The sequence below is a fragment of the Lutra lutra genome, chromosome 17, assembly GCF_902655055.1.
Source record: "Lutra lutra chromosome 17, mLutLut1.2, whole genome shotgun sequence".
Lineage (NCBI taxonomy): Eukaryota > Metazoa > Chordata > Mammalia > Carnivora > Mustelidae > Lutra > Lutra lutra.
The window spans coordinates 34,893,816-34,921,360 of NC_062294.1; the positions used below are offsets into that span (position 1 = coordinate 34,893,816).

At 43.9% G+C, this 27,545-nt stretch overlaps 1 protein-coding gene across 4 annotated transcripts in view; it reads left to right on the plus strand.

Moving 5' to 3' along the window:
- The window catches only part of LOC125089879 (ATP-binding cassette sub-family C member 12), a 157,479-nt gene extending 136,064 nt beyond the window's left edge, over positions 1-21,415 (plus strand). For all 4 annotated transcript variants that reach the window (XM_047712351.1, XM_047712352.1, XM_047712353.1 and 1 more), the window contains 10 exons: positions 444-670; positions 4,449-4,586; positions 8,532-8,718; positions 13,105-13,194; positions 15,612-15,801; positions 16,307-16,466; positions 17,476-17,554; positions 18,581-18,694; positions 20,280-20,444; positions 20,545-21,415. In XM_047712351.1, coding sequence (XP_047568307.1) covers positions 444-670; positions 4,449-4,586; positions 8,532-8,718; positions 13,105-13,194; positions 15,612-15,801; positions 16,307-16,466; positions 17,476-17,554; positions 18,581-18,694; positions 20,280-20,444; positions 20,545-20,637 — 1,443 coding nt within the window. In that variant the 3' untranslated portion in view covers positions 20,638-21,415. The remainder of the gene's footprint in view (positions 1-443; positions 671-4,448; positions 4,587-8,531; positions 8,719-13,104; positions 13,195-15,611; positions 15,802-16,306; positions 16,467-17,475; positions 17,555-18,580; positions 18,695-20,279; positions 20,445-20,544) is intronic.
- Positions 21,416-27,545: the final 6,130 nt, after the last annotated feature.

Below are 27,545 nucleotides of genomic sequence, written 5' to 3' on the forward strand. Positions count from 1 at the left end.
TCACCTCCTCATTCCACTGCTGCAATAGGCAGAATTGATTAATTTTATTGACTAATTTTATTGCCTGGGCCGTGGCCAGAGCCCACAGGTGTGGCTCACACTAGGCAGACAGACACAGGGGAACTTAGCTTTTTATTGCTCCTGGAGTGCAAAATCTCCTCCTCCTCCTCGGTCCCCCAGGCTGCATCCCAGGTTTGGAAGGAGGTCTGACCTGCAGGGGCTCTCCTGGGCCTCCACACAAAGGCTGAATCTCCCCCACACTCTCATTCGGGGGGCGGGCATACGAATGGGGGACATCCTCACTTTCCCACAATGGCTGGCCTGGGACACTGTGTTGGGTCCCGGAAAAATGCTCATGCTGCTCAAAGTATCCCAGCCCCGGCAGAGCAGTCAGTGTTCCCTAAACACACACCTCATCGTGGACTCTCTGATTTTATCCACAGATCCTAAAGAGCCCAATGAGCTTCTTTGACACGACCCCCACTGGCAGGCTAATGAACCATTTTTCCAAGGACGTGGACGAGCTGGATGTGCGGCTGCCGTTTCACGCGGAGAATTTTCTGCAGCAGTTTTTTATGGTGCTGTTTATTCTTGTGATATTGGCTGCTGTGTTTCCTGCCGTCCTTTTAGTCCTGGCTGGCCTTGCTGTTGGCTTCTTCATTCTTTTACGGTAGGTTGATAATGCTGTTTAAAAAGGAGCCCATGAAACCGTTGTGTATTTGGTTAACTCTGCACAATGCTGGGGGTATCAGGTGATGCTAAATCCTTGCTGTCTTCTCTGAATCTGGGAGCATACTGATTTTTAGTCCTGATGAAATGCCCGGTGCTATGCTCAGTGCTTTGCGTACATCTGGCATTTTAGCCGCAGAGTAACCTGAGAGGTAGGCATGACTGGGAGTTCAAGTCGGTGGTCCTAGGCCAGGAAACTAATAACCAAGGTTGCTGTCTGTCTGTTGTTGTGTTCTCAACCATGGAGCTGAGCTCTCTCTGCCATCCTGCTGCTGGAGAAGAGAAGACAGTCCTTAGTTACTCTGAGCTTTGGGAACTATCCCCCCTCCCCCGCCTACAAACCACTGATATGGTTAGAGGAAAGCCTCAGGCAGTTAGGCACTGGGAAGTCCTGCTGCGGCTGTGCCCCATTGCACTACCTCACCCACCCTGGAGGGAAACAGGAGGGTGGATTGACCCTAGCCCTCGAGAAACGCAGTTCTACCCTGTTGCTGGGGTGAGCTGGAGTTCTCAGCAGGCAGCATGGTGCGTATTATGTAAGGCCAAATAGTTGGAAATCAGAGAAATTTCCATCAGAGCCCCAGCCCTACTGCACAACTAGCTGGAAAATATTGGGACAAGCCTGTTTCCTCATCCCTAAAGGTAATCGCTGAAACATACACCTGGCACATGAACCAGGAGGCTGTTAAGAGTATCAAATGAAACTGTAGGGCTCTGAGTGACTTACAAATTAGAACTGAAATACAGCTGACCTTGAACAACATGGGTTTGAACTGCACAGGTCCACTTATATGTGGGTTCTTTTTTTTGATAAATACTGCACCATACTACAAATGGGGTTTCTCTTCACTTTGATTTTTTAATGACTTTTTTTACTCTAGCTTACTTTATTGTAGGAATGTAGTATATATATAATACATATAAAATATGTGTGACTCAACTGTTTATGTTAATGGTAAGGCTTCCTGTCAACAGTAAGCCATTAGTAGTTAAGTTTCTGAGGAGTCAAAAGAGTTATATGCAGATTTCTACCTGCATGGGAGGTTGGCTCCCCTACCCTTGCACTGTACAAGGATCAGCTGTACCATGTTATAGGAACTTGAGTTTTCATCAGACTCAACAATATGTTCATTATCCTCCTAGATGTGCCAAATTTTGGGCCGGACACTAAGGATCTCAATGAGAGCCCCCCAAATTGTAAAAGATTCAGCCCCCAAATCCTGGACCTGCCTCCACCTGTAAGCAAGTTCATTTGTTTTCATCTAGGGACACCACACTCAAAGCTGAGATTTTGAAATAGCACTTTGGCCGCAGTGTAGAGGATGGATGGAGCTACGGAAAGACCAGGATCAGGGCTATTGGATGAGAGATTCTTGAAATGTAGAGGCTGAATGAGAGTTGAGACAGGTGGCAGCAGTAGGGGGCAGAAAAGGGTGGATTTGGGAGCCATTTCTGAGATGGTCTTTGGAGTTAGGGGATGGGAGAGGCCAAGGATGTGTCCAAGATGGGGAGGGACATGAAGAGAGATATGAGTGATATGGAAAGAGAAGCAGTTTGGGTAATCACATCTGTGGGCTTACATTTGGATGTTTCTAGTTTGTGGGTCAAATCTGCGGATGATGCCAACAGGCAGTGGGAAATGAGGACATAGGACTCCATTGTGACTGGAAAGGTGGACTCTGTATCTTTGGCTTCTGTGCAGGAGCTAGTGTGACCGTGGGAACAAGCACCAGTGCCCTGGGCTCTCTCTTTGGTTTCCCATTGTCTCCCTGGTGACTCCAAGAAAGGTCACACGGCCTCACTGTCCAACCTCAAGGGTTTATTGTGATGACCCAATAAAATACTTTCTGCAAGTCCTTTGCAAAGATAAAGATGTCTTGGATACCACTTCTTAAAAGGGACTCCTTGGGCTGATGCTTGTTTTCATAATCCCTGTGTTTGACCGACCGTTGTTTCTGTCCGTTCTCCAGTTTATGCTGTTGACTTACTTAGCCAATGGTTTTTCTCTGCTCTGCACCCCTACTTCTTGCTACAGAGACAGGCCAGACCATGGCTGGCTATGACTGAATCACCTAAATATTTCCAGCTAACTCACTGGAGCTCTGAGCTAATGAGGTCTTCCTTCCTCTCCCCTGAGTGAGTTTTAGCTGAGAGTCTGAGGGCAGATTAGATTCCTTGTCGTGGGCCAGCCTGCCAATGTGCCTGCCTGAGGGCAGTAGTCTGGTGCTCAGCAGGGTGGTGGAACTTCAGCACCCAGGGGAGTTGCATCCTGCGGAGGGGTTTTGTTCTAAAGTCAGCTCCTGAGGCTATGATTCAAATTACCTTTGAAAGTGCCTTTAGAAGACCATGCATTGGCAGTTGACGGGCCAGATTTTCTTCCAGACTTCGAACAGATCACTTTTTCTTTGGTTGGGTCCCAAAAAGTGGTTGGCTTGTATTAGGAGCTGCATTGTATGAAAATTTCTGTTCTTCAAAGACTGGAATCACATCTCCTGCAGCAAGATATTCATGCTACAAGAAGCACTCAAAACAGACCACAGCAAGGAATAGCTCACATTTCTGAGATCCTTCTCTCCTTCCTTCCTTCCTTCCTTCCTTCCTTCCTTCCTTCCTTCCTTCCTTCCTCCCTTCCTTCTTTCCTTAGTTTCAGGTTTGTATTTAAATTCCAGTTAGTTAACATATAGTGTAATATTAGTTTCAGGAGTAGAATTTAGTGATTCATCACTTCCACACAACATCCAGTGCCCATCACAACAATACCCTCCTTAATGCCCATCACCCATTCAACACATCCCCCTCCCATCTCCCTCCATCAACAGTTTGTTTTCCATAGTTAAGTCTATTTTATGGTTTGCCTTTCTCTCTTTTATTTCTCCCCATGTTCATCTGTTTTCTTCATTAAATTCCACATATAAGTGGGATCATATGGTATTTGTTTTTTTCTGGTGGACTTCATTTAGCATAATACAATCTAGCTCCATCCATGTCATTGCAAATGTCAAGATTTCATTCTTTTGATGGCTGAGTAATATTCCATTATGTGTGTACACACACACACACACACACACACACACACACACAACCACATCTTCTTTATCCATTCATCAGCCGACAGACATTTGGGCTCTTTCCATAATTCATCTATTGTTGATAATGTTGCTATAAACATCATGGAGCAAGTATCCCTTCAAATCAGTATTTGTGTATCCTTTGGGTAAATACCTAGTAGTGCAATTGCTGGGTATTTCTATTTGGAATTTCTTGAGGAACCTCCACGCTGTTTTCCAGAATGGCTGCATCAGTTTGCACTTCCACCAACAGTATAAGAGAGTTCCCCTTGCTCTGCATCCTTGCCAACATCTGTTGTTTCCTGTGTTGTTAATTTTATCATTCTGACAGGTGTGAGGTGATATCTCATTGTAGTTTTGATTTGTATTTCCCTGATGCTGCGTGATATTGAACATCTTTTCATGTGTCTGTTAGCCATCTGGATGTCTTTTTTGGAAAAATGTCTATTCATGTTGGACACACATTTCTGAGACCCCATCTGTCCCACAACTGGGATGGCCTGTCCTAGAGGAGAGTGGTGGGCCAACACCTCTCCCAGTTATATGGCACCCATCTGACTTAAACTTTGTCTTGAGTGCATAGTCAGACCTGTGTGTGCTGAGAGAGAGGCTTAGAGACCCTACTCTGTGGCCCTCTTGATCTCCCCACAGCATTTTCCATAGAGGAGTCCAGGAGCTCAAGAAGGTGGAGAACATCAGCCGGTCTCCCTGGTTCTCCCACATCACTTCATCCATGCAGGGCCTGGGCATCATCCACGCCTATGACAAGAAGGAGGACTGCATTAGCAAGTGAGTCTGGTGCTGGGACCCTGCTCTAGGGCTCCCCATTTCACACCTGACCCTGAATGGGAGGTCATAAGAATAAAAGGGAAGTCTGGGATACTGGGGACTCACTGTAGGTGAATTGCTGGCAGAATCAAGAAGGAACAGTCTAGGCCTTTCTCCCTAGTATCTGGGGCCCAAAAGTTGTGAGCTCATTCAATGACAACTTTGGTATGTGAATTTACATGTTTTATTTTTTGCACTAGAAGCAAAATGCGTCCAATTCAGGAAAGTAGGAGAAAGCAGGAAAAAGAAGGAAAAAAATCACCCATAAATCCCCAACCCAAATCCCATTAGTATGTTCATATATTTCCTTCAATTTTCATTTTTTCTATTTCTTAAGTATTCATAATCATGTTTGTCTCATTTTATTTTTAAATGGCATTTTTAAAATGTTATAACGTATTTCTCATAAAAATAAGTTTTAAAGGCCATATTATATTTTACTTGATGGATACAACACTTCCCTTCTTTTTAAAATGTGGGGACTAGATGAGTAAATTTCTCCGGAGTCTTCCAGCTTCAAACTTCTAAAATACAGTATAAATTGTATCAACCATGTAGGCTCACCATGGTAGCAAAGACTTCCAAATTTTAGCGACTTAACATAGTACGTGTTTATTTTTCCTCAAGTCACATTTTAACGAGAGTCCGTAGTGCAGGGGAAAGGGGTGTTGTTTCACTGGGACTATTCCATCCTGAGGGCTTTGAGGTTCTACTCCAGGATCTTCTGTGTCTAACTGGAAGATAAGGTGAGGAATAAGTGCAGGACCTCATGGGAAATTTTTATGGGTTAACTCCAAGGAAGATACTCATCATTTCTGCACACTCATTGACCAGTCTTCATTCATGTGGGCTCACCAAACTGCAAGGGAAGCTGGGAAATGGAGTCCAGCTGTGCCCACAGGAGGAAAAGAAAATGGGGTTTGCTGAATCCATAGTAGTATCTGCCACATTGGGTGTTCTATTTTGTTTTGTTGCTGTTGTTGTTTGTTTTGTTTTTCCCTATATCTTCCTGCCTTAATAACCTAACATACCAGGGGCTCCTGGGTGGCTCAGTGGGTTAAAGCCTCTGCCTTCAGCTCAGGTCATGATCCCAGGGTCCTGGGATCAAGCCCCACATCGGACTCTGCTCAGCGGGGAGCCTGCTTCCTCCTCTCTCCCTGCCTGCCTCTCTGCCTACTTGTGACCTCTGTCTGTCAAATAAATAAATAAAATCTTTAAGAAAAAAAAAACCTAACACATGGGACACCTGGCTCACTCCGTTGGTTAAACATCTGCCTTTGGCTCAGGCCGTGATCTCTCAGGGTTTTGGGATCGAGCTCCACATCAGGCTTTCTAATTAGTGGGGAACCCTGCTTCTCCCTCTCCCACTCTCTGTGCTTGTGTTCCCTCTGTCGCTGTCTTTCTCTGTCTGTCAAATAAATAAATAAATCTTAAAAACAAACAAACAAACCCAACATACACTTCAAGTTTGGGTATAATTCTCTCCCTCTCTCTCTTCCCATGCTTTGCCACCTAGGATTTCAGTGTAGACGTGGCATGCCAGCTTGCCTTTAAGTTCAATTGGTGGCTGTGCTATTCCTAGTTTAATCTGAATGTCATCTGTCAAGAGTCCTGCGTCACACATGGACCCTTCCTATGTTCTGGTCATGAAGAAAGTCTCCTGTCCATGGAGTCATTCATCGACTTACTCATGACAAACAAAACAGATACAAGCTCTGTCTTCCTGCAGATTCTTTATCAAGTTTTCCAAGGAAATCCTACGGGACAGTTGAGTCCTACATGATTGATGGGGTCCCCTTCTTTTTATATGTTCTTTCCTGTCGTGGACTTTACAGAGGGCTTGGGCTTCTGACATGTATTGCTCTTGTCACCAGACAAAAATGTCACGGGACTGAACAGAGCCATAAGGTCAAATTCCAATCTGTTTCTTTTGTTCCTGTGCAGTCTAACCAACCACACAGATAAGACCACACATGACTCCTAAGTCACTTAAACCGTCAGCTGAATTTGTAGGCTTTATAGCTGTAGGATAGAAACACCATGGTGTTTGGAAGAATATTTTAACTAAGCTCTGGGGAAAATAAGTTAGGGTGGAAACAAGGCGGAGGGTACTACAGGACCCGGCATAGCTGGTCAGAGGTGCTTCCAGAGTCTTTTGAGGAGTTTTGGAACAGGATGGAGTAGCAATACCTGAGGATGTTTGTGACTGTACCAGTGGAGGAATCTTAACTCTGTAGGGGTTTAAACATTGAAAGTTTTTTGTTTTTTTCCCAATAATGTCTACCAGTTGTTCTGATGAAGCCTCTTTCCCAAGAGGTGAGGGGAACTTCCAGTGGCAGTTGAACCTGATGTCTCTTGTGGTTAATTGTTCAGCTCAGTTAAAATTTCAATCTTGAATGTGTAGTTCACCCTTGAACCATGTGGGTTTGGGAACATCAATACCCCACACAGTTGAAAATTTGCATATAACTTTGGACTCCCCCCAAAGTTAACAACTAGTAACCTACGATTGACTGGAAGCCTTACTGATGACATAAACAGTGAATTAACACATATTTCATACGTTATATGTATTCTATACTGTATTCTTACAATAAAGTGAGCTAAAGAAAGTGCTATTAAGAAAATCATAAGGGAGAGAAAGTACATTTACAATACCACATTGTATTTATTGGGAAAAAAACCATATATAGGTAGACTCATGCAGTTCAAACCTATGCTGTTCAAGGGTTCACTGTATTCCCTCCCTAACACACCCAGAGGCTTGGAGTAGTAACACTGTGCTATGTGTATGTCCTGTGCAGGATGGGGGCCAGGTGTGCTGCTGGAAAGCCCCTGGTCTATTCTTTTAAAAATCCTCTCCCTTTTCTCAGAGACTGGTTTCCTGAGGCTGGCACAAGGGAATGGAGTTGGGAAGATGCACCCTTGGGCCATTCTCTCCTTCCTGCTGCTTATTTCTGCTAATTAGGCAAAATGTGCCACTGTGGTGTGGCAAGGTAGAAGCTCCAACAGGACCAAATCCCTAGCAGCTCTGCTGGGCATTGTTGATGATCAAGACCTGCCTGGGTCTTCCAGAGAGCTCTTCCAGGGCAGCCTCACACTGCATTCCGTTGATGTAGGACCACTTTGCCTCACACCGAGGAATACTGCATTAAGACTGCAGCACCAAATGTCACCTCTCTGCACCCCCAACTGTAGCAATAGCAGGAATGGGCAGGATCTGCCTTCCACACATCTGGGGAATGAGCAACTCCAGGGGCGGGTCTTGTCCTCATCCTTGGTGGTGTCATTGTTCTGTCCCTCTACTCTGTGCCCTTCTCTTTTGCTCAGTGAATAAACATGGGGGTACAAGATGTCAGCTTTTTTTTCTGGAGGAGACCCTCAGCTTTATAAGCAATTGCATTGACTCTTCTTTCTCTGATTTGAGGAGGAGGGAACCAAACATAGTCCTTTCCCTTCTCTTTCCATCATAAACATTGCTATTCTCCCTGAAGGCAACCTCCTCCACAATTAACCCTCACCCCTCTTAGGAATCAAGGGGGCCAACTATCAATTCTACCAGTCCTTTGTGGGGAGTGGCTGACTCCAAAATAGGGATCTTTTGATGGTAGAGCATGAGACACTGAGCACATTTTGTTCTCAGCTGTGAGTTCTAGTTGCCATTTCTGGGAAAGAGAAAGAACCCACTCAGCACAATACTGTCACTTGGGGTATTTGCAAATCAAAGAGACCTATGGCAGCAGATTTTAGAGTATGGATATTTTCCCAACTTTGTAAGGGAGTCCTATGTAAAGTGCACTAGTCCTTGATTAAAAATTCCCCTTGCCTTAATTTTCCAGTAGCCCCAACCCCTAAGTCTATGGAAGCACATCTGATCTCCTATTTTGTCTGATCTTTTAATTTTAGGTTTAAGATGCTAAATGATGAAAACTCTAGCCACCTCCTATACTTTAACTGTGCTCTCAGGTGGTTTGCTCTAAGAATGGACGTCCTCATGAACATTGTGACCTTCATTGTGGCCTTGTTGGTGACCCTGAGCTTCTCCTCAATTAGTGCTTCCTCCAAAGGCTTGTCTTTGTCTTACATCATCCAGGTAACACCTCATGTAAGGTTAGGCTTGACCTGGAGGCCCTGGCATAGAGTATACCAAGGAGGATGGATGTAAGAGAAGAACCAATTCAAATGGGTTCAAAGAATAAAGAACTGACTGTCTCACATCATTCAAAGGTCTGGTGGTTATGTGGGCTTCAGGAACAGTTGGATCATAGCCCCTGGCTTTGTCTTTATTCTATGATGACTTCCTTCATGGTTGTACAGTGGTGACTGAGAGTCTGAGGGTTGTAACAGGCAGGAAGGAAGAAGAAAGCTTTTCCTACACTAGCCACTGAACAAAAGCCCTGAGCTTTACTCTTACTGGATTAATTTGGGCATCCAAGAATTAGTTAGTGCCTGGATAGAATTGGGATGACTGGCTTAGGCCAAAGGATGGAGTCACACCCCATCTGACCCCCAAGTCACACAGCTGCCCCACAATAGAGAGCAGGAGAAGAATGCTGGAGTGGCAGCCGTGATGTCCATGACAAATAATACTGACTTCTCATTTTGGTTGCTTTGGGGTTTTTCTTTAGAAAAATAACAGTAATAGGGAAATAATAGTAATAGAGGATAATAATAATAATCCGTAAACACATGCCATTTGGGCACTGTTGTACATTTTGTATGTAAATTAATTTATTTATTCACATAACAACCTATGAGATAGGTACTGCCATAGTCCTCATTTTATAGATGAGAAGATTGAGGCTCAGAAAGACCTCTCCAACCTCACACACCTGTCATGTGTGAGAGCTAGGCTTTGAACCCAGGTCATTTGGGTCTGATACCCATCTGAATGTGAATCTTGAGTGGGGTGTGAGTATGTGTAAGTATGTGTGTTTTGTCTAGGGGATAAAGTGTCCAGCTACCTCTGGTTGGGAAAACGATGAGGGGAAGGAAATAGATGGGTCTATACAGACTACCAATCAAATCAGTCTCTTTGTGGCTCCTTTTCACACCTGAAGCCTGTCTGAGTTCTAGATAGATAAGCTAGATAGAAGGCTCAGTAAGCCCCTGCAGCACATTCTGCCTCCATTCTGTCAAAGGACTTTTCTTCCCTTTTCCATCTTCCAGAATGTGACTCTTTCATTCAAAGATATCTCTTCCCAACCCATTTGCCATTAAAGGTCTATTCCTTTTTGAAAATCTCTCTGATATCATTTTAATGGCATTTTGGGAAAGGGAAGGAATACAAATATATTCTCAGATCTTTATCTTAAGTGGGAAAAAATGAATTTTTCTTGGGTAGCCAGTTTCCCTCATTGATGGATGTTTTTATTTGTTGTTGCCTAGTAAAATAGAAAGCAGATGATGTTGAATAGATTCAGCTTGGTCCAAGTGAAACAGCTTTCCTCAACTGAGGTTGTGCTTTTTAGGGATATCATTAGCTTTCCATGAGATTGTTTTCAACATTGCTATAAGGCTAGAGAATTTGAACACACTGAGATCTAGGGGAACACTTCTCTAGCTGGCTTTGTGGCTTTGTTGAGAATTAGCCTTCTTTGGAGAACACAGAAATCAAATGACAGAACTTCCTTTGAGAATAGATGAGACTCCCTAGATGTGTGAAGTCCCACAGAGCAGAAAGTGAATGCAAAGTGACATCACATAACATCATGGAGGAGAATGAGCACTTATTGGGCCAACACTGTGCTGATAGGAGAGTTCTAAACTTATGGAGGGTTGCCTGGGCCTTTGACGGGCTGATACCCTTGAATCTAACAAAACATGTATAAGCCCTTCTCAAGGGCAGGGCTCATTCATTCATTGACCAGATAGCCACTGAGCACCTGCCATGAGCCAGGAAGTCTGATAGCTGCTGTGGATTCAGCAATGAACAAGCTGGACAGGTCCCTGCCATCATGGAGCTTATACTTTATGGGATAAGAAGAGATAGAATGTGGGATGGAATAAATAAGTGCCAAAGTAAATCAATGAGAAGACTTTGGAAATTGTTTAAGTATTAGGAAGATAATAAAGCAGGGAATGTGACTGTCAGTAGGGAAGCAAAATTAGATCTTATAGTCAGAGGATACCTCTGCCAGGGGGTGACTTCCAAACTGATACATGAATGACAAAGAACCAAAGAAGATGGAAGGCAGAGTGCTTCAGGCTGAGGGGGCAGGGCAAAGTTTGGGGTAGGCAGGAGCTTGGTACATTTGAGGAACTCAAAAGTTCATGTAGTTTGAGCAGATTGATAGAAAATAAGGTCTGAGGCATTGGCAGAAATAGACTCTGTAGGCCTTTGTCACCCATGACAGGGGGGTTGTTTACATTTTAAAAAAAGGTTCTTCACTGTGGCACTATGGAAATTTGGTCTGGATGATCCTCTTTGTGAGAGGCTATCCTGTGTATTATAGGATGTTAGCCTCCTTAATCTCTAACCAAGAAATCCCAATTTAGGACCACCCTCCTCCAAGGTTGTGACAACCAAAAGTAACTCTAGATACTAAATGCCTCCTGAAGGGCAAAATCACCCAGGTCAAGAGCCACTGTTTTAAGAGAAATGGAAAGCCAGTGGCATGTGTTAATTGGGAAAGCAGCAAGGGAACCTGGAAAAGGGTCTGGACCTACACCACTCGTCCCCTCATTCATCTGCTTGAGCCCACCTCCTCCATCTTGTTAAGGCCACTTGCTGCTACTTAGAGCTACCCAAGCCCTGAGTTAACCTGGTAGACTTCTTACTGTAAATGCCTTCACTCACACAGTTCCTTAACTTCCCTAACTGAGGCAACCCCACCCCCAAAACCTGGCCACTCTTTCACGTCATCCTGTTTTATTGGCATTCTCACCATTTCTTGAGATTACCCATGTCTTATCCTGCCAACCTACTAGAACATAAGCCTCATGAGGGCAGGGGTTTTGTTCAACACATTTAGCCCTGGGAAACCAGCAACCTCCCCCCCACCCCACAAGCAGTGCCTGGCTCACAGGGGTGCCTCTGCTCACCTAGAGAAAAAGACCTCGTCCTGCCTTGAGCTGACTAACCTATTTTGCACCTGAGGTAGATGCTGTTGGTGCACCAACCTTCCAGGGCAGGCCAGTTGGCATCCTGCTGCCACAGGAAGATGCTTAGTCCAAGCCCAGAGCAGGCGACAGATGTGGGGAGTTCCTCCAGTTGGAAGTGGCCCAGCAATGATTGAAGGGAGTCAGTGGAGATGTAGCCCAGCTCCCTTAGGACGACTCAAGTGTGTTCCATATGGTGTCCCAGAGCTTCCAGTGGGATCAAGTTTCAGTTTCAGTTACCCACAGCTGAACCTCTTGTGACTTACCTTCTCTTCTGTGCCCCACTTCTCCCAGCTCCTACTGGTACTTTTGGGGTCCACCTCCTGGATTAATTTCCTAGGGCTGCTGTAACCAATTACCATAAGCTAGTGACTTAAAACCAGATAAATTTATTCTCTCACAGTTTTAAAGGTCAGAAGTCCCAAAGGTGTAGACAGGACCTTGTTCCCTCTGAATGGTCTAGAGGATAATCTGTTCCTTGTCCCTCCCAGCTTCTGGTGGCTCTTGGCATTCCTTGGCTTATATGTAGTTGCATCATTTCAATCTTTGCCTCTGCCTTCACATCTTCCTCTCTTTTGTGTCTTCTCCTCTGTCTCTTGGAAGGACAATTGTCATTAGATTTAGGGTCCATGCAGGTAATCCAGGATGATCTCGAGATCCTTAATTACACTTGCAAAGATCCTTTTTTTTTTTTTCAAATGAGGTAACATTCACAGGTCTCAGGAATTTGGATGTAAGCATACCTTTTAGGGGGATCACCATTCAATCTCCCTAATATACTGCTTATACTCACATTTCAGGGTTGGCTTCTGGGGGCTCTTGGCCTGAGGTGGATGACCTTAGCAAGCTGCATTCCCCACTCTGAGCCTAGATTTTCTCACATTTGAAGCAAACAGATGGGCTTAATGGTTTTCTTCTACCTCTGATGATCTGTGGTGATTGGAGTTCAGTTGCTGCTTGGCTGTGGGTAGGGTAAAGCAGAGAGGGCATAGAGGTGCAGGACCCCACCAGATGGCAGCAAGGTGGAGGGGGGGTACCCAGCAGTTCTGTAGCCCTGGGAGATTCCAGCTCAATAGCATCTCCCTGTCGCTCAGACTAAGAGTGATAAAGTGATACTGTGGTGGGATGGTACTTGCCATCTGGATTGCCAGGGAAAATGTCATTACCCATTTGTTTCTGAATGCAGAGGAAATGTTTAAAGGCAAAATACCCCAGTATCTTCACTTCTAGGCACTTGGATGGGAATACAGGCCTACTTTCTGTGTTCCCCTGAGTGAGACTGGGGAGGGGTACTTCACAAGGGCTGCCCCTGAAGGTGGAACGGTGGAACCCAAGGGAGGAAAGTGCTCTAACCCAGCTGCTTGCTTCTCTACAATAGCTAAGCGGACTGCTCCAAGTGTGCGTGCGCACAGGGACAGAGACCCAGGCCAAATTCACCTCTGTGGAGCTGCTCAGAGAGTATATTTTGGTAAGAAATTAGTGTATGCCAGAGGAGGGGCTAGTTAACTCTGGCAGAATTTATGTAGGCATTTGATTTTTTGACATGTGAAAGGGATCTTTTTAAAAACTGAAGTGGGACCACAACCTTCTTCTTAAAACCCATATTTACTCTAAAGTTCTTGAGGTTGAGGAAGAGATACTTTTAAAAACATTTTTTTTCCCTCAAGGGCAGTTTCTGCACACAAAAAGAGAAATCAGTGGCTAACTTTAGTTCTAAAAACTAATATTTGATTGACTGAAATTGTAAATTGCAAAAAACAATGGTTGAATTCTCTAAAAGCTTTTTTTTAAAGATATATTTATTTATTTGAGAGAGAGGCAGTAGAAGAAGAGGGAGAAAGAGAATATCAAGCAGACTCCTTGCTGAGCAAGGAGCCTCATGTGGGGCTTGATCTCATGACCTTGAGACCATGACCCTGAGATCATGACTTTAGCTGAAATCAAAAGATGGACACTCAACCAACTCTACCACCCAGCCACCCCTTCTCTAAAAACTTTTAAGTTCAACTTACAAATCCTGCAATTCTTTGAGAAGAAGTCTAGATAAGTCAAGCAATCACTTTTAAGGGACTCTGAATGGCATTTGGCCCCATTTACAAACTTAAACAGTTTAAAACATTTTAAGCTGTATTTTAAAATTTAGCACATTCCATTCTCTTCTTAAGTTTCTTGATTAACTGATTTCACAAAAAACCTTCCAGAGGTTATATAAATCTAATAAATTACACTTATAAATACAGTAAGCTTTAAATTTGCATCCCAATGTTGTAGATGAACAGTAAGCTTTTAACTTAAAATCATGTTTAAATTATTCAATTATTCATTTTAAATTAGAATCACAGGCCCTTATGTTAGTAATATTATTATACTTAAAACACCAAATATGCAGAGTCCTTAAACTGATAATACTACAATTTTGCTCCTCTTAAATATATATTTTTAAAATGTATTTATTTATATATTTATTTATGTATATATTACATTTATTTACTTATTTAAAATATATATATTTTCTAATTGGGCATGGAGCCCAAGTTGAGCTTGAACTCACAACCCTGAGCTGAAATCAAGAGTCAGACACTTAATAGACTGAGCCACACAGGTGCCTCAAGCTTCTCTTAAATATTTTTCTTATGAATACTAGGTCACCTGGGGTTAAAAGTATTCACTGTCTAGAATACAGTTATTTTCTCAGCTAATTGTGGTTGCTTATCACAGATTTGGGCTGGTCAGCCACCCTACAGGGCACATGAGGGTCTTCTTATTTCTAACAGAGACTCATCACTTCAGAGGAGACATTGGTCTTATAACAGAGTCAAGTCGCTCTACTCCTTACTTAGACTTTGCCTTTCTTGGATTCTTGGGAAACTAAAATGTCTTTTCCATGTCACTTTAAAGACCTCTGAATCTGACATTCTGCATTCTTGTCATCTTCCTACTTCGAACACCATGATGACCCCTGCGGATATTGAAATTATATCTGATTGGGCTCTGGGTGGCTCAGTGGTTAAGCCTCTGCCTTCAGCTCAGGTCATGATCTCTGGGTCCTGGGATCGAGTCCCACATCGGGCTCTCTGCTCTGCGGGGAGCCTGCTTCCTCCTCTTTCTCTCTCTGCTTGCCTCTCTGCCCACTTGTGATCTCTCTCTGTCAAATAAATAAAATCTTTAAAAAAAAAAAAGAAATTATATCTTGAATTCTGAAAATCTCAAGACTTGGTCTGGATTCATCACATAGCTTCAAGGTCAAACTGCTGACACTTGCCCAGGCCCACAAGGCCCAGTAGGAGCTGTCCCTTATAGGGACAATAGTCCTATCTCTCTGTTCACTAAGCATCAGCCACATGACTTTTCTTTCTATTCCTCAAAGTGACCAAGCTTGCCCTGGCTTCAGGGCCTTTGCACTAGCTGTCCACTCTGCCTGGAAGGCTCTGGACTCAAATCTTCTTATAGCAGGCATCTTTTTAGCATTCCAGGTCTCAGCTTGTATGCCACATCCTCAGGATAACCTTCTTCGACCCTTAAGTTACTTTCACTCCACCTACCTATTTCTACCACACACATTCTATATTCCCTTTTACAGTATTGTATTTTATAGAATACAATAGAATATTGTATTGTAGATACACATATTGTATCTATAATATGTATAGATAAATATATTGTATTCTACAATACTTTGTTTTATTGTCTTCATTTCTGATTTCATTTCTTGCTTATCATCTGAGTTCCCCACCGGAATATAAGTTCTTGACTAAATTTATTGGTCTAGCTCACAACCATGAACACCAGTACCTAGAATGGTGGGAATGAATGAATGAATCAATGAATGAAATGGATGGAAAAGCAAATGGTTATGAACCTGTCATTGGTCACTTTGCTTTTCAGACCTGTGTTCCTGAATGCACTCACCCCCGCAAAGTGGAGACTTGTCCCCATGACTGGCCCAGCCGTGGGGAGATAACATTCAGAGACTATCAGATGAGATACAGAGACAACACTCCCCTGGTTCTTGACGGGCTGAACTTGGTCATTCAAAGTGGGCAGACAGTTGGCATCGTTGGAAGAACAGGTTCTGGTAAGGATCAGCTCTGACTATGCTTTTTTCCAGTTGTTTTCTTTGCATTTCTACTGCGCGTGCTGGTTAAACCACACCAGAGGGTGTGTGTGTGTGTGTGTGTGTCCAAACACGTGCGTGCGCAACCGTGTGTGTGCGCGTGCGACGGATTGGCTGTTTTTTTTTCCTCCCCCTCAAATCTTTTTACTGTAAATTAGGATTTCAGGTTGAATGGGTGTGTGGAGTTGGAAACAAACACACATCAGTTTTTGAAGTAATTAAATGAGAATCATTCTTGTGAAACAAGGCCCAGATGATGAGTCCTGTGTTAAGAGCCCCTGTAGGGATGAGAAGGTTAACTGCGTCAGAGCAGCAGATTGCTCCCACAGAGTGAGGCCTTTCTGTCTGCGTGGTCATCTGCATGGAGCCATTTTACTGCATCACAAATTCCCTTGATAAGATTCTTGGATATGATGGAAGTGCAAACTGATGTTTGATTTGCTGTTATCGCTTTTATTGTTCCCAGGAAAGTCATCATTGGGAATGGCTCTGTTTCGTCTGGTGGAGCCAGCCGGTGGTACAATCTTCATTGATGAGGTGGATATCTGCACAATTGGTTTAGAAGACCTCAGAACCAAGCTGACCGTGATCCCCCAGGATCCTGTCCTGTTTGTAGGTACAGTAAGGTAGCTGTTTTTGATCGTCATGCATTCCTATTTTTTGGATAGTAAAAGCAGACCAGCTAGGAACTTTGTGAAGTGCCCACAGTGGGGATGAGGGAACCAGCATCATGAGGCACTGTAGTACCTGCTCCTCAGTGAAGCTTTGGGAGGAGCCAAGGACATGAACATTACCTGTATCTTATGAGCTACACCACCAATAAGCAAGAAGCTTACACATAGGGTGAGCAGATATCCCAGTTGGCCCTGGAGAGCCCCGGTTTATGCTCGTGTCTCAGCATCCTATCACATTTAGCAATGGCCACTCTCAAAAGAACCCAGTTTGTGAAATAAAGTAAGTGGTCACCCTATGCATGTAACCATCCATAGGGAAGTACATCGATTTATTTCCACGGAGAAGTGAACAGGAGTTGTTCAAGTATAAAAACAGTAGGTTGCAACTTCTGCAGGGCTCAAGATCCTATATCAAGGGACAAGGAGAAAACCAGTTTCTCATTCAGTCCAGTGCAAGGGCTGCCCCTCTGATGTGAGGGATATTTGTCCCATTGAGCACCCAATCAAGTAGTATGCTAGACTCACACCCAGCCAGTGGGATAGCCACCTTGTGCAAGTGCCTGGGAGCCGCAGCTACATGTCTTACTTCTGAAGGTGGCGTGAATGCAATGCCAGAGTGAATCCCCACCCCTCCACCTCCACCAAGAATTTGCAGAGGGCCAAATGCATTCTGCCACACGTGGCCATTGTGAGGACCAAATTAATGTGTCTTCCTGAATACTTACTCAGTACCATCTCACCTGCCTTGGTGGTCTCTATTCCATCACTGAGCTGAGGGTTCTTGCTCTCTTGGCCTGAGATTGGTCATTTTATGGACCATTGTCCTGGCTAAGCGCTGCTTTTGGAGGCATGGGGGTAATCACACACCACCTCTTACTCTCTCCCATATGCTGCAGAAAACATGCTCCCTCGCTCCTGTCTTCCTCAGAAATCCAGCTCCCTGCTCTTTCCTTTATTTCAGGTACAACTTGGATCCCTTTGAGAGCCACTCGGATGAGATGCTCTGGCAGGTTCTGGAGAGGACATTCATGAGAGACACAGTAGGTCTCTGGGGCTCTCCAGGATGAACCTGTTTCCCAGCACTAGGGCCCCAGACACCTGGCCCAGGTTTGAACTGGACGAGCACTGGGCCAGCATTTGGCCAAGCTTATTTGTTGGCACCATATACGTCAGTAGAACGTGATCCTTATTTACTCTCTGTTGTTAAAAGCAACAATAGATAACATGTATTAGGCCTCTGCAGTGGTCCAGTCAAGAGCTCTGTATGCATTATCTCATTTGGTCCTGTCCTGACTACAGCCCTCTGAGGTTGGGGCTCCTATCCCAGTTTTTAGAGGTATAGAAATGAAGACTTAGGGAAGAAACATGTGTAAGCTAGTAAGTGGCAGGATGGAGACTTGAACCCAAGTGGATATGACTCTAGAGCAGATGGGGCATCCTGCTGCTCTGCCAATAGTGTCATTTGCTTCTGGGAACAGAGATGCCACAGGAAGGTGAGGGGGCATGGCATGCTCCAGGAATGGCAAATACGGCCATTTCCTGTGAAATGGGGTCCTGTCCTATAAGAGCTGCAGGGGAGTCAGCAGGTGAGTGTGGCCACCTCTGCAGCACAGAGGGGATTGTTTCTACCAAGACTCGGTACAAGGTGAGCCTGCCCCAGTGCCACTATGACTGCATAAATCAGACAATGTCTTACCTTTCTTTGATGACTAGAAAACTCTCCTATCCAATGTCTATTCTCTCCGTGGAAATGGGGACCCTGGAAGCCATTTACACTTCGTTTGTGTTTCTCTGGAGCCATATGTGCACCATTTGTCCTCTTTTGGCAAGGTGTCTACGGGGCTCTATGAATCATACTGTGATTTTAAATTATTAATGTCCGCCTACTCCCTGGTCTTTCCCTGGTGCCTGTTTCCAATGTTGAAATGATTGTTGTTTTGTACTTTCTTTTCCTCGGTAAAATAAAGCCAGCTGATGAATGCATGAGCAGGGGGCAATCAATACAGACGATGCTGGACAATTTTATAGATCATCAGCATAAATGTGGCATTTTCTGTGTTTTATAGATAATGAAACTCCCGGAAAAATTACAGGCAGAAGTCACAGAAAATGGAGAAAACTTCTCAGTTGGGGAACGTCAGCTGCTTTGTATGGCCCGTGCGCTTCTCCGTAATTCAAAAGTAAGGAAACAGCACGGAAAATGGATTGGTCAAATTTTGGATATTTCCTGCAGCGCCACTCAGTCCAGGAGGTAGAGCCCCGCGTTTGTCTTTCAGCAAAGAGAGAACAATTGAGCCATTTAAAAACCGATCACTTTCTTTTAAGACAGAGTTGTAAGGGGTAAAAATTGAAAAATAACAGCCATTTACAGCAATAGCACTTGCCTCCCTTGGGCCTTCCCCTGGGAAGCCTTGCTTAGGTATTCTCTCTGTCTTCCTAAGCGGTTTGAGCGTAAGAAATCTGCCTCTCCACTCTTTTTTGTCTTGTCCCTGAACAATTCTGAGGCCTGATAAACAATACCAGCATGCTAAAGAACACCTTCAGAATGCTAAGAAACAAGAACTGTAGAATTTGTACTCATTTTTCTTAGGGACTTAGTCATCCTTGGCTACTGATTTCAAGGAATGGGTGGCCTTTGCTTTAGAAATCCCATTCTCAAATGGGATCAAAGTGTAACTCACCATGTGTGTTGTGTAGATGTCCTAATGTCAGGAGTGGTAGATCATCAGCATAAATGGGGCATTTATGCTGACTGAGGCACTATGCACTGCGAAAAGGTTTGTGTGTGGTGTTGTCTTTGCATTTCATGCTCAGAAGAAGGTATAACCCCTTTTTACAGATGAGGATATGGAGTCTTGGGGCAAGTTAAGTAATTTAACCAAGGTCAAGCAGAGTTAGAGCTGAGCTCAGGCCCTCTGGCTTGCAAACCTGCATTGTAGTTGGCAGAACAGTGCCCTCCTCCTCCAAAGATGTCCACGTCCTGATAACCAGAACCTGTGAATGTACCACCTTACCTGAGAGAAAATGGGTTTGCAAATGTAATTAAGTCGACAATTTTGAGGTGGGGAGATCTTCCTGGATTACTTGGGTGGGCCTAGTATAATCATGCAGCTCTGAGTAAGAGGGAGGCTGAAGAGTCAGAAAGAGAAGAGATGTGACCAATGGAAGTAGCCATTAGAGCAATGCCAGGAAGGTAACACGAGCCAAGGAACACAAGCAGCCCAGAGCAGCTGGCACAGGCAAGGGAACAGTTTGTCCCTAGAGCCTACAAAAGGAATGCAGCCCTAGCAATACCTTTACTTTAGGATCTCTGACTTCTAGCTCTGCAAGACACTAAATTTGTGTTGTTTTTAAGCCTCTAAGTTTGTGCTGATTTGTTATAGCTGTGATGGGAAGCAAATACAAATTATTATAGCTCATGCTGATTCATGTTAGCACAGTAGATAAAGCCTCCTTCCAGTTTGTAAGATTACAATAAACCATTTACAAAGAGAAGTAAATCATATATCACCTTATTCTTTTAGTCAGTCCCTCTGAAGGAGACGAAGGTGGTGTGAACTAACTTTTATTTTGCTGTTATTTTTTAAAAATGTTTGAGAGGACACACAGCTCCTGATTTTTCAGCTCTTCTCCTTCTCCTCCTTCTTCTTCTTTTTAAATAAGTAGAGCTAAGACCCTGCGTTTCCTTCCGACGCAGTTTTGGCTTAATGTGACTTATACCAGTTTTGGCTTAATGTGACTTATACAGTGTGCCCTCCTCAACAGATCATTCTCCTTGATGAAGCCACTGCCTCCATGGACTCCAAGACTGACACCCTTGTTCAGAGCACCATCAAAGATGCCTTCAAAGGCTGCACAGTACTGACCATAGCCCACCGCCTCAACACAGTTCTCAACTGTGACCTTGTCCTGGTCATGGAAAATGGGAAGGTACAGGAAGTTGTTGGCGTAACCTCCCCAGAGGTTTCAGTGGTTTGGATTCTAGGTGAGTGTATATTTTCTGCCTGTTTCAGATCTTCTTCTCTTTCAGGTGGTCGAGTTTGACAAGCCTGAAGTCCTTGCTGAGAAGCCAGATTCTGCATTTGCGATGTTACTAGCTGCAGAAAACAAAGTTCTACTGTAGGAGTCCCTGAGGGGGCCACATCCCCTGATTTTAGAGGATGCTTCAGTTGAGTTGGACGGACCTTCAGGAGAAGGGCCTGCCATTTCCACAGGTAACACTGGCCCTCCGTCCCTCCCACCCCTGACATACAGGCTGAGCTGAGGCAGAGGTTGCTGTCCTGCCTTACCTAGCCCATGCCTCCTGACCTCATCTGGCGGGCTTGGGGTTAGTTCTGGGTGGTGAACTGAGGCAGAAGAATCTAATGGATTAAAAAACTGCCCCCACCTCCTAAAACCCCAAGGCCCTCATCAGTGTATTCCCATCAATACCACCTCAGTGCCTGAGAATGGAAACACTAACTTCCAGTTAAATCCGATCAAACAGAATAGGAAAATGCCTAAGGATGGAATTTGTAAAAGGTTTATTGCCTTGTTACCAGAAAGGAAAAGAGCAGAGTTTCCTTTCCATTGAAGTCCTATTCACATCTATTTTGAGTGTGTGACAAGCAGTAACTACACAGATCTGTAGCATGAAAGATTGATTACAGTGTTTGATGAAAAAAATTTTTTTTTAAAAATCGTATTATATGTTCCATTTAAGCTATTAGAATAACGAGGAAAACAAAAGGTTGGAGTTTCTCTGTAAAAGACATTTTTATATCTTCTATATTGGTCATTAAAATGCAGTAGGAATTTAAACTACCCTGAAATGTTGCCTTGCAATTATTTTACTGAAGATTTTCCACTTTCTGTACTTCCTCTCACAGACCCTCAATGCTTTCTGTGGTGACTCGGTCATAAACCCCCACAGCATTCCCCAAATAAAAGTCTTGCTTTCCAACTTCAAGGTTTGCTCTGTCAGAGGCAAGAAAGATATGTGTCCAATAGCCCAGGAGTGAGTGCTGTTAATTCATGGTAACATCTGGAAGAAGAGAAAAAGAAAAAAGAAAAGAGAAGAGAAGAGAAGAAAAATATCCAAAGGGTTCTTGTGCAATGTTTGCCAAGGGCACACATACAGTCTCTTTGTCTTCTTTTACATTTGAAGTCACCAGTGATGTTTTGGTGAGGTTTTCTGGACTCACCTCCCAGCCCCCAGTCTGAGCTCTAGATGTGACACAAGGCAGTGATGGCCAGTAAATCTTATATTTGATATCTCCCATGCACCTCCCCTTCTTAGTCTTGGTCACACACTTCTCCCCATCCTTTTAAACATGTCTGGCACACATGAGCACTCAAGAATAAGTGGCATGAGTGTGTGAGGTTAATAACTTAGCTACAGATGCACAGGAAGGAGAGACAGAGAGAGCATTTGAACCCTAACCAGGCTGACCTTAGGAGCTCTGCTCCTAACCCCTCTGCAACAGCCACTCGTGTCCCTTCCCCTTGGCCTGTAGCAGGGACAGTGATTACTATAAGCACTGCACATCGGGGAGAGTGACTTCTGGAGAATGGCTGTTGTTTTCATGTATAATGACACATAACAGTCTTAGTGAGCCCCCCACCACCCACACCTTACTGTTGCTGAAAAGTTCCCAGGGAGAGACTATGCTGAATAATAGTAACCAACATTTATCCAGTAGTCCTCAAGCCACAGCCTTAGTTATTGAATCCTCACCATATTCCCAGGGGGAGGCACCAGTGTTATATTACAGATGAAGAAACTGAGGGTCAGAGAGCAATGTGACCAATGTTACACAGTTAGTGAAATCTTAACCCAGGCAGGCCAACTCTAAAATGTGTGTTTTTCAGTCCACTTAATACAGCTGGGAACCTGAGATTCTCCAGGTGAGAAGGAGCTCAGTGTTAAGTGTTGTAAAGCCTATGTATTTGTCAGCATAGACTCAGTTATGCTGTGGTAACAAACAGCCCCTGATCTCAGTGGTATATTCCCTATGTGTGTGACCTGTCCATCATGAGTCAGTTGTGCCTGTACTTTTTATCCTCTTCACTCTGTGGTGCAGGCTGGCAGAGCAACCTCTGCCTAGCACATCACTAATCTTGTGGCAGAGGGCAGACACACGTGACAATCAGAAGTGACACGTGCCATGGGCAAAGCAAGTCCTGTGGCTACTCCTGAGCTCAACAGTAGGGAGGGGCACCACAAACACATAGTGGAATTTGTCCCTTCAGGGAGTTGTATAATCCACCTCTTGGGAGGGGCAGCATGTATTCTGAATAACACTACAACCTACCACATCTTGAATTTGGGTCTTGGTTTTGCCACTGGGTAGCTGTGTGATCTGGGGAAATTAGCTTGCCCTCTCTGAGCCTCCATTCCCTCATCTGTAAAATTTGGGGTTTGGACTGAGTGTTCTTTCCAGTCCTGACTTAACTATGAGAGGAGAAAAAAAGGAGGATATGAAAGTACTTTCCAAAGAGTGAAATTTAGACTTTTAAGAGAATTATAATGAACCCTAACTCTAATAAAAAAATTTTTGGTAAAGATTATATTTTTAAAATAAGTTGAACAAAGTTTAACCAAGTTCTGAATCTTCATGCCTCCTTTGATGCTCTTTGCATGTAAGAACTTCTTTGAAATTTTAGTCTCACTTTATTTTGGTGGCCCAGTTCTACTGTGCTTTGTTCATCTGCCTCCCCATCGAGTGATCTTCTGTGAATTAGAACCTCTTGAATATCCTTTCTTGGGTACTAGCAGAGAATAAACCACTTACAAATACTACTATTATAAATTATTAACAAATTGCCTGTGACATGTTTCCCTGTTAGTTGGGTCCTGAAGCTAATTGTGAAATGGCTGATCTGGAATAGGGTGGGCAAACCATAGCCTGTAGGTCAAATCCAGCCAGCCACCTGTCTTTATAAATAAAGTTTTATTGGAACATGGCCATTCTCATTTGTTAAAGCATTACTATGGGCTGTTTTCACATTCCAATGGCAGAGCTCAGTTTTTGCAACCAAATGCATGTCTTCTAAGCCAACCATATTTACTAACCTGGCCCTTTACAGAAAATTCTGATCACTCCTGGTTTAGGCATTTGTACGTGATACAATTCAGGTTAATGAGACATAAGAGGGAAGTCAACTGGGTTTTGGGGGGCAGGTTCTGGAAAGCTTTCTTTCCCATTGCCTCGTGTGTTTATGGTGTCTGAAGCTGTGGCAGCTCTCTTATCACCACAGAGGAAGTGGAGAGATGGACAGAGCACAGGTCCTTGTTTACAACTTTGATCCACTGACTTACCAACTCTGCCTTCATTCTACCTCTTATTGTGCCAGAAGATGCCTTTTCCTTATTGTTCAAACCAGCTTGAGTTGGCTTGTTGTTACTTGCAACCCACAACGTCATAAACAATGCAGAGGGCAGTGATGTTTTCCTTCCTGGGATATTGCTGATTCTGACTCAAGGGAAAGAGAATCTGGGTCCCTGCCTTGGGATTCATGCCTGTCTTCCTTTAGATGTGGCCCAAATGAGCATTAGGTCAGATCTAAGCCAGGAGGAGTTTCCAATTCACATCTCCCCCCGAAAATTCATGCCATTTATGAATATTGCCCTCAACTTTCCTCCCTGCTGCTTAAGATCAGAAAGACTCAGGAAGAACTCACAGAGTTTGTTCTTGCTATTCGAGTGAACAGATCTGAAATTGGCCCAGAATTGTTGGTAAAAATGTGAAATATTCTCTGCTAAGAGTTGGAATCGCTTTGGCCAGAACAGCATGATTTAAAATGAATTGAAAAGCACAGGAGGTCAGTTTGGGGTCAAATGGACGATCAAAGAAATCACTTTTCTTTTGGCCCTGTGTAGAAGGTCACCTCTGGGTGAGGCTAAATCGGGCACTAAAGCCTTCAAATAAATGCTGATTTCCATAGAGAAGGTCTGCCTGACTTCACAATGTGCCTGTTCATAGCTCCTGCTGAAAAAAGCTTTCTCTCTGGTGGGACCGGCATTTAAGGGCCAGGCTGAGTCTGTTTTTAGGGTTTCAGCACAAAGCATGGCAGCATGATCTGTACCCTCTACTCCGGGAGCCCCTGGAGCTCTGTGCCTCCTTCACCTGGCAAAAAAATTGCACCCAAAGGAAATTAATTTTGGTTTTACACTTCTTTAAAACATTGTTTTATTATGTTAAAATACATATAAAATTTACCATTTTAACTATTTTCAAGTGTAGGACTCAGTGACATTTAAGTACACTCACATTGTTGTACAAATGTCACCACGACCCATCTCCAAACTTTCTCATCTCCCCAAACTGCGAATTTACCTATTGAACAATAACTTCCCATTCCACCCTCCCCCAACTCTCTGGTAGACACCATTTTACTTTCCATCTCTGTGAATTTGACTACTCTAGGTGTATCATAAAAGTGGAATCATATAATGTCTTCTTGTGAGTGGAAGAATTCTTTTAGCATAATGTCCTCAAGGTACATGTCTGACATTCATTCCTTTTTCAGACTATCCTAGTAAATGTGAAGTGGTATCTCTTTGTGGTTTTGATTTGTCCCTAATATTTAGTGATGCAGAACATCTTTTCATGTGCTTATTGGCCTTGCATTTCTTTAAAGGAAATTTACGTAACATGTAAAAATCTTAACAGAAGAGACAGTGTTCTATCATTTTGCAAAGTTACTTTGATACAGAATGTTGAGTGGATGGTCTGAGTCAGAATCTGGACAGGAATTTAGAGAATTCAATTATTAACTATGAGCCAAGCACCTGATATACTTCATATCATTAAGTCTTTAAAACAGCTCACGGGGTAGAAATGATTCTTCCTCTTTGCTTGGGGAAATCATGCAATTTGCCCAAGGTTACCTAGATGGTAGGTAAGGGAAAGCCCAGAGCCTACTCTCTCAGCCCAATCCCTTCACTTCACAGATTAGAAAACTAAGGCCATCAAAGCCTAAAACTGGTCTAACTCATCCAGAGAGTCACGGGAGAGGATTAGTATCCTGAACTCCAACTAGTGTTATATCCATGACTTCACATTGATTGATGCATAGACTGTTTTCAAAAAGGCCAGTGGTGGCCCAGTTCTGTAATTTGAGTCATAAAATAAATAAAAGACAATAGTACTTTGTTCCAGGTAGCTTATAGTATTACTGGAGAGATGACTTAAAAGTGCCAAAGAGAATACCATTACATGCTAGAGGAGAGAGTGTAAGGTTAGACGTGAGCTCATTCATTCATCCTTTCACTCATTCATTCACTCATTCATTTATCTGATTCTTCACTCTTATGATCCATCCTTCCATTTAAAAGAGGGAGAGATGAATGAAGATTGGCACAGATGAAGATGATTCTGGAAACCACCAATGGCTCTTATAGGACAAGAAGGGGCCATGAATATGATCCTGTTTGAGGAAATCATCTAGAGACCCAGAGATAAGGATTAGCTTGGTTGAGGGAGACAGCAGGCAACTGTCTAACTAGGGCTGATGACTGTTTGGAAAATCGTCAGGTACTTCACTGTCTGCATTTCCAAACACAGTTGGAGACCACCAATGGCTTGGATACAATTGGTGATGGGAGAACAGTTTGTTGTAGAAACAATTAGGGCAGCACTGGGAAGAACCATTAGCAGTCATGGGAGTCTGGCCAAGGAAAAGCAGGGCTTCTGACAATCCCACTGTAGCAGAGCCCATAAGCTATGGGGGACAGAAACTGGTTGGATCCAACACATCAGCCCCTTCCCCAGGGCAGGTTGGGCATCCAGAGGAGAAACCGCCAGTGTGGCACACAAGGGCCACATTTGCTGGTCCATAACATGCACTCTGCCCCCACCAACAGGAAGCTCTGTCTCAGGCATGCAGTAGAAGAGACAGGAAAGCCAAGTTCCTTCTGCTGCATACACTTCAATTGTGTCCCTTGTTGCTTCTTCAACTGGTAAATCAGAGGTCATCTGCACAGCAGGATCATTTCAGAAATGATGAGGCCACTCTGCAGAGAGCACATTTGGCTTGGCAGCCAAAGGGATTCTTTGGAAAGTGGTCATAATGGTGCTACCCCCACTAATCAAATTCCTCCATTTTCTCCAACGAGGGGATTTTAGAGCCAAGTCTCACTCTAAGCAAACACAACATGTTAACATCTGAATTGACCAACTGAGGACAGGGACATGTGGTATAGAGAAACAAACCTAAGCTTTAGGATTCTAGGAAGGGTAGTTAGTACTCTGCCCAGGTCCCTTTTGTTTGTTTCAGCGTGCTTTTGGTCGCTGAAGTTAAAGAGTACCTTTAACTCTTCTTCCAAGGATTGCCTTGGACTACTGGAGCCCTCATGAGGAAAACCAGAAAAGCCTAGAAGTAAATCCATCATTTCAAGTCTCCAGCATCTGTTGGGAGACCACCACCCACTCTATTCTTAGTCTAGGATCTAGGCAGTTCAGGCTGACCCCAACAATTGCTCTAGGGGTGAGTCTGGGGACCCAGGCCAGGCTGATAAGAGTCACATCTCCATGGTGCTCTGAGAGATTTGAGTTGGGCACATGACCCAAGCTGGGCCAGTCAAGGTCAAACCCCAAAACTAAAGGGTAAACAGGGAGTTCTCCTTCTTAGATGGTGAGGTCCATAGATCTCTTTAGCTTAAAGATTCCAAATGCCATTTTCAATATTGCAAGGAGAGTGTCTTCCTGAGAGTGAAGCCAATATAGAAGAAAGCAGAGCCCAGATAAGGAGAAAATGTTACCGTGGGCCCTGGGTATTAGTTATCTGCTCTGAGGTAGCGCAGTCCCTATTGATGGACTGGCTGCTGATGGCCTACCTAGGTTGCTGACTTCTGCTATCCCCAGAGCTTCCTAAACCCCTAAAGACCCAAATGCCCCCACTGTGTCAGAGCCGTGCTGTTTCATGCCCTAAGTGGGAAGAAGGCCCTCACCAGGTGGCCCCACTCCAGTCCTTGGGGAAAGACTAGGAGCTAGATGCTCTTCCAGATGCAGGCCTTCCTTGCATAGATCACCTCCTGCAATCAGTCTT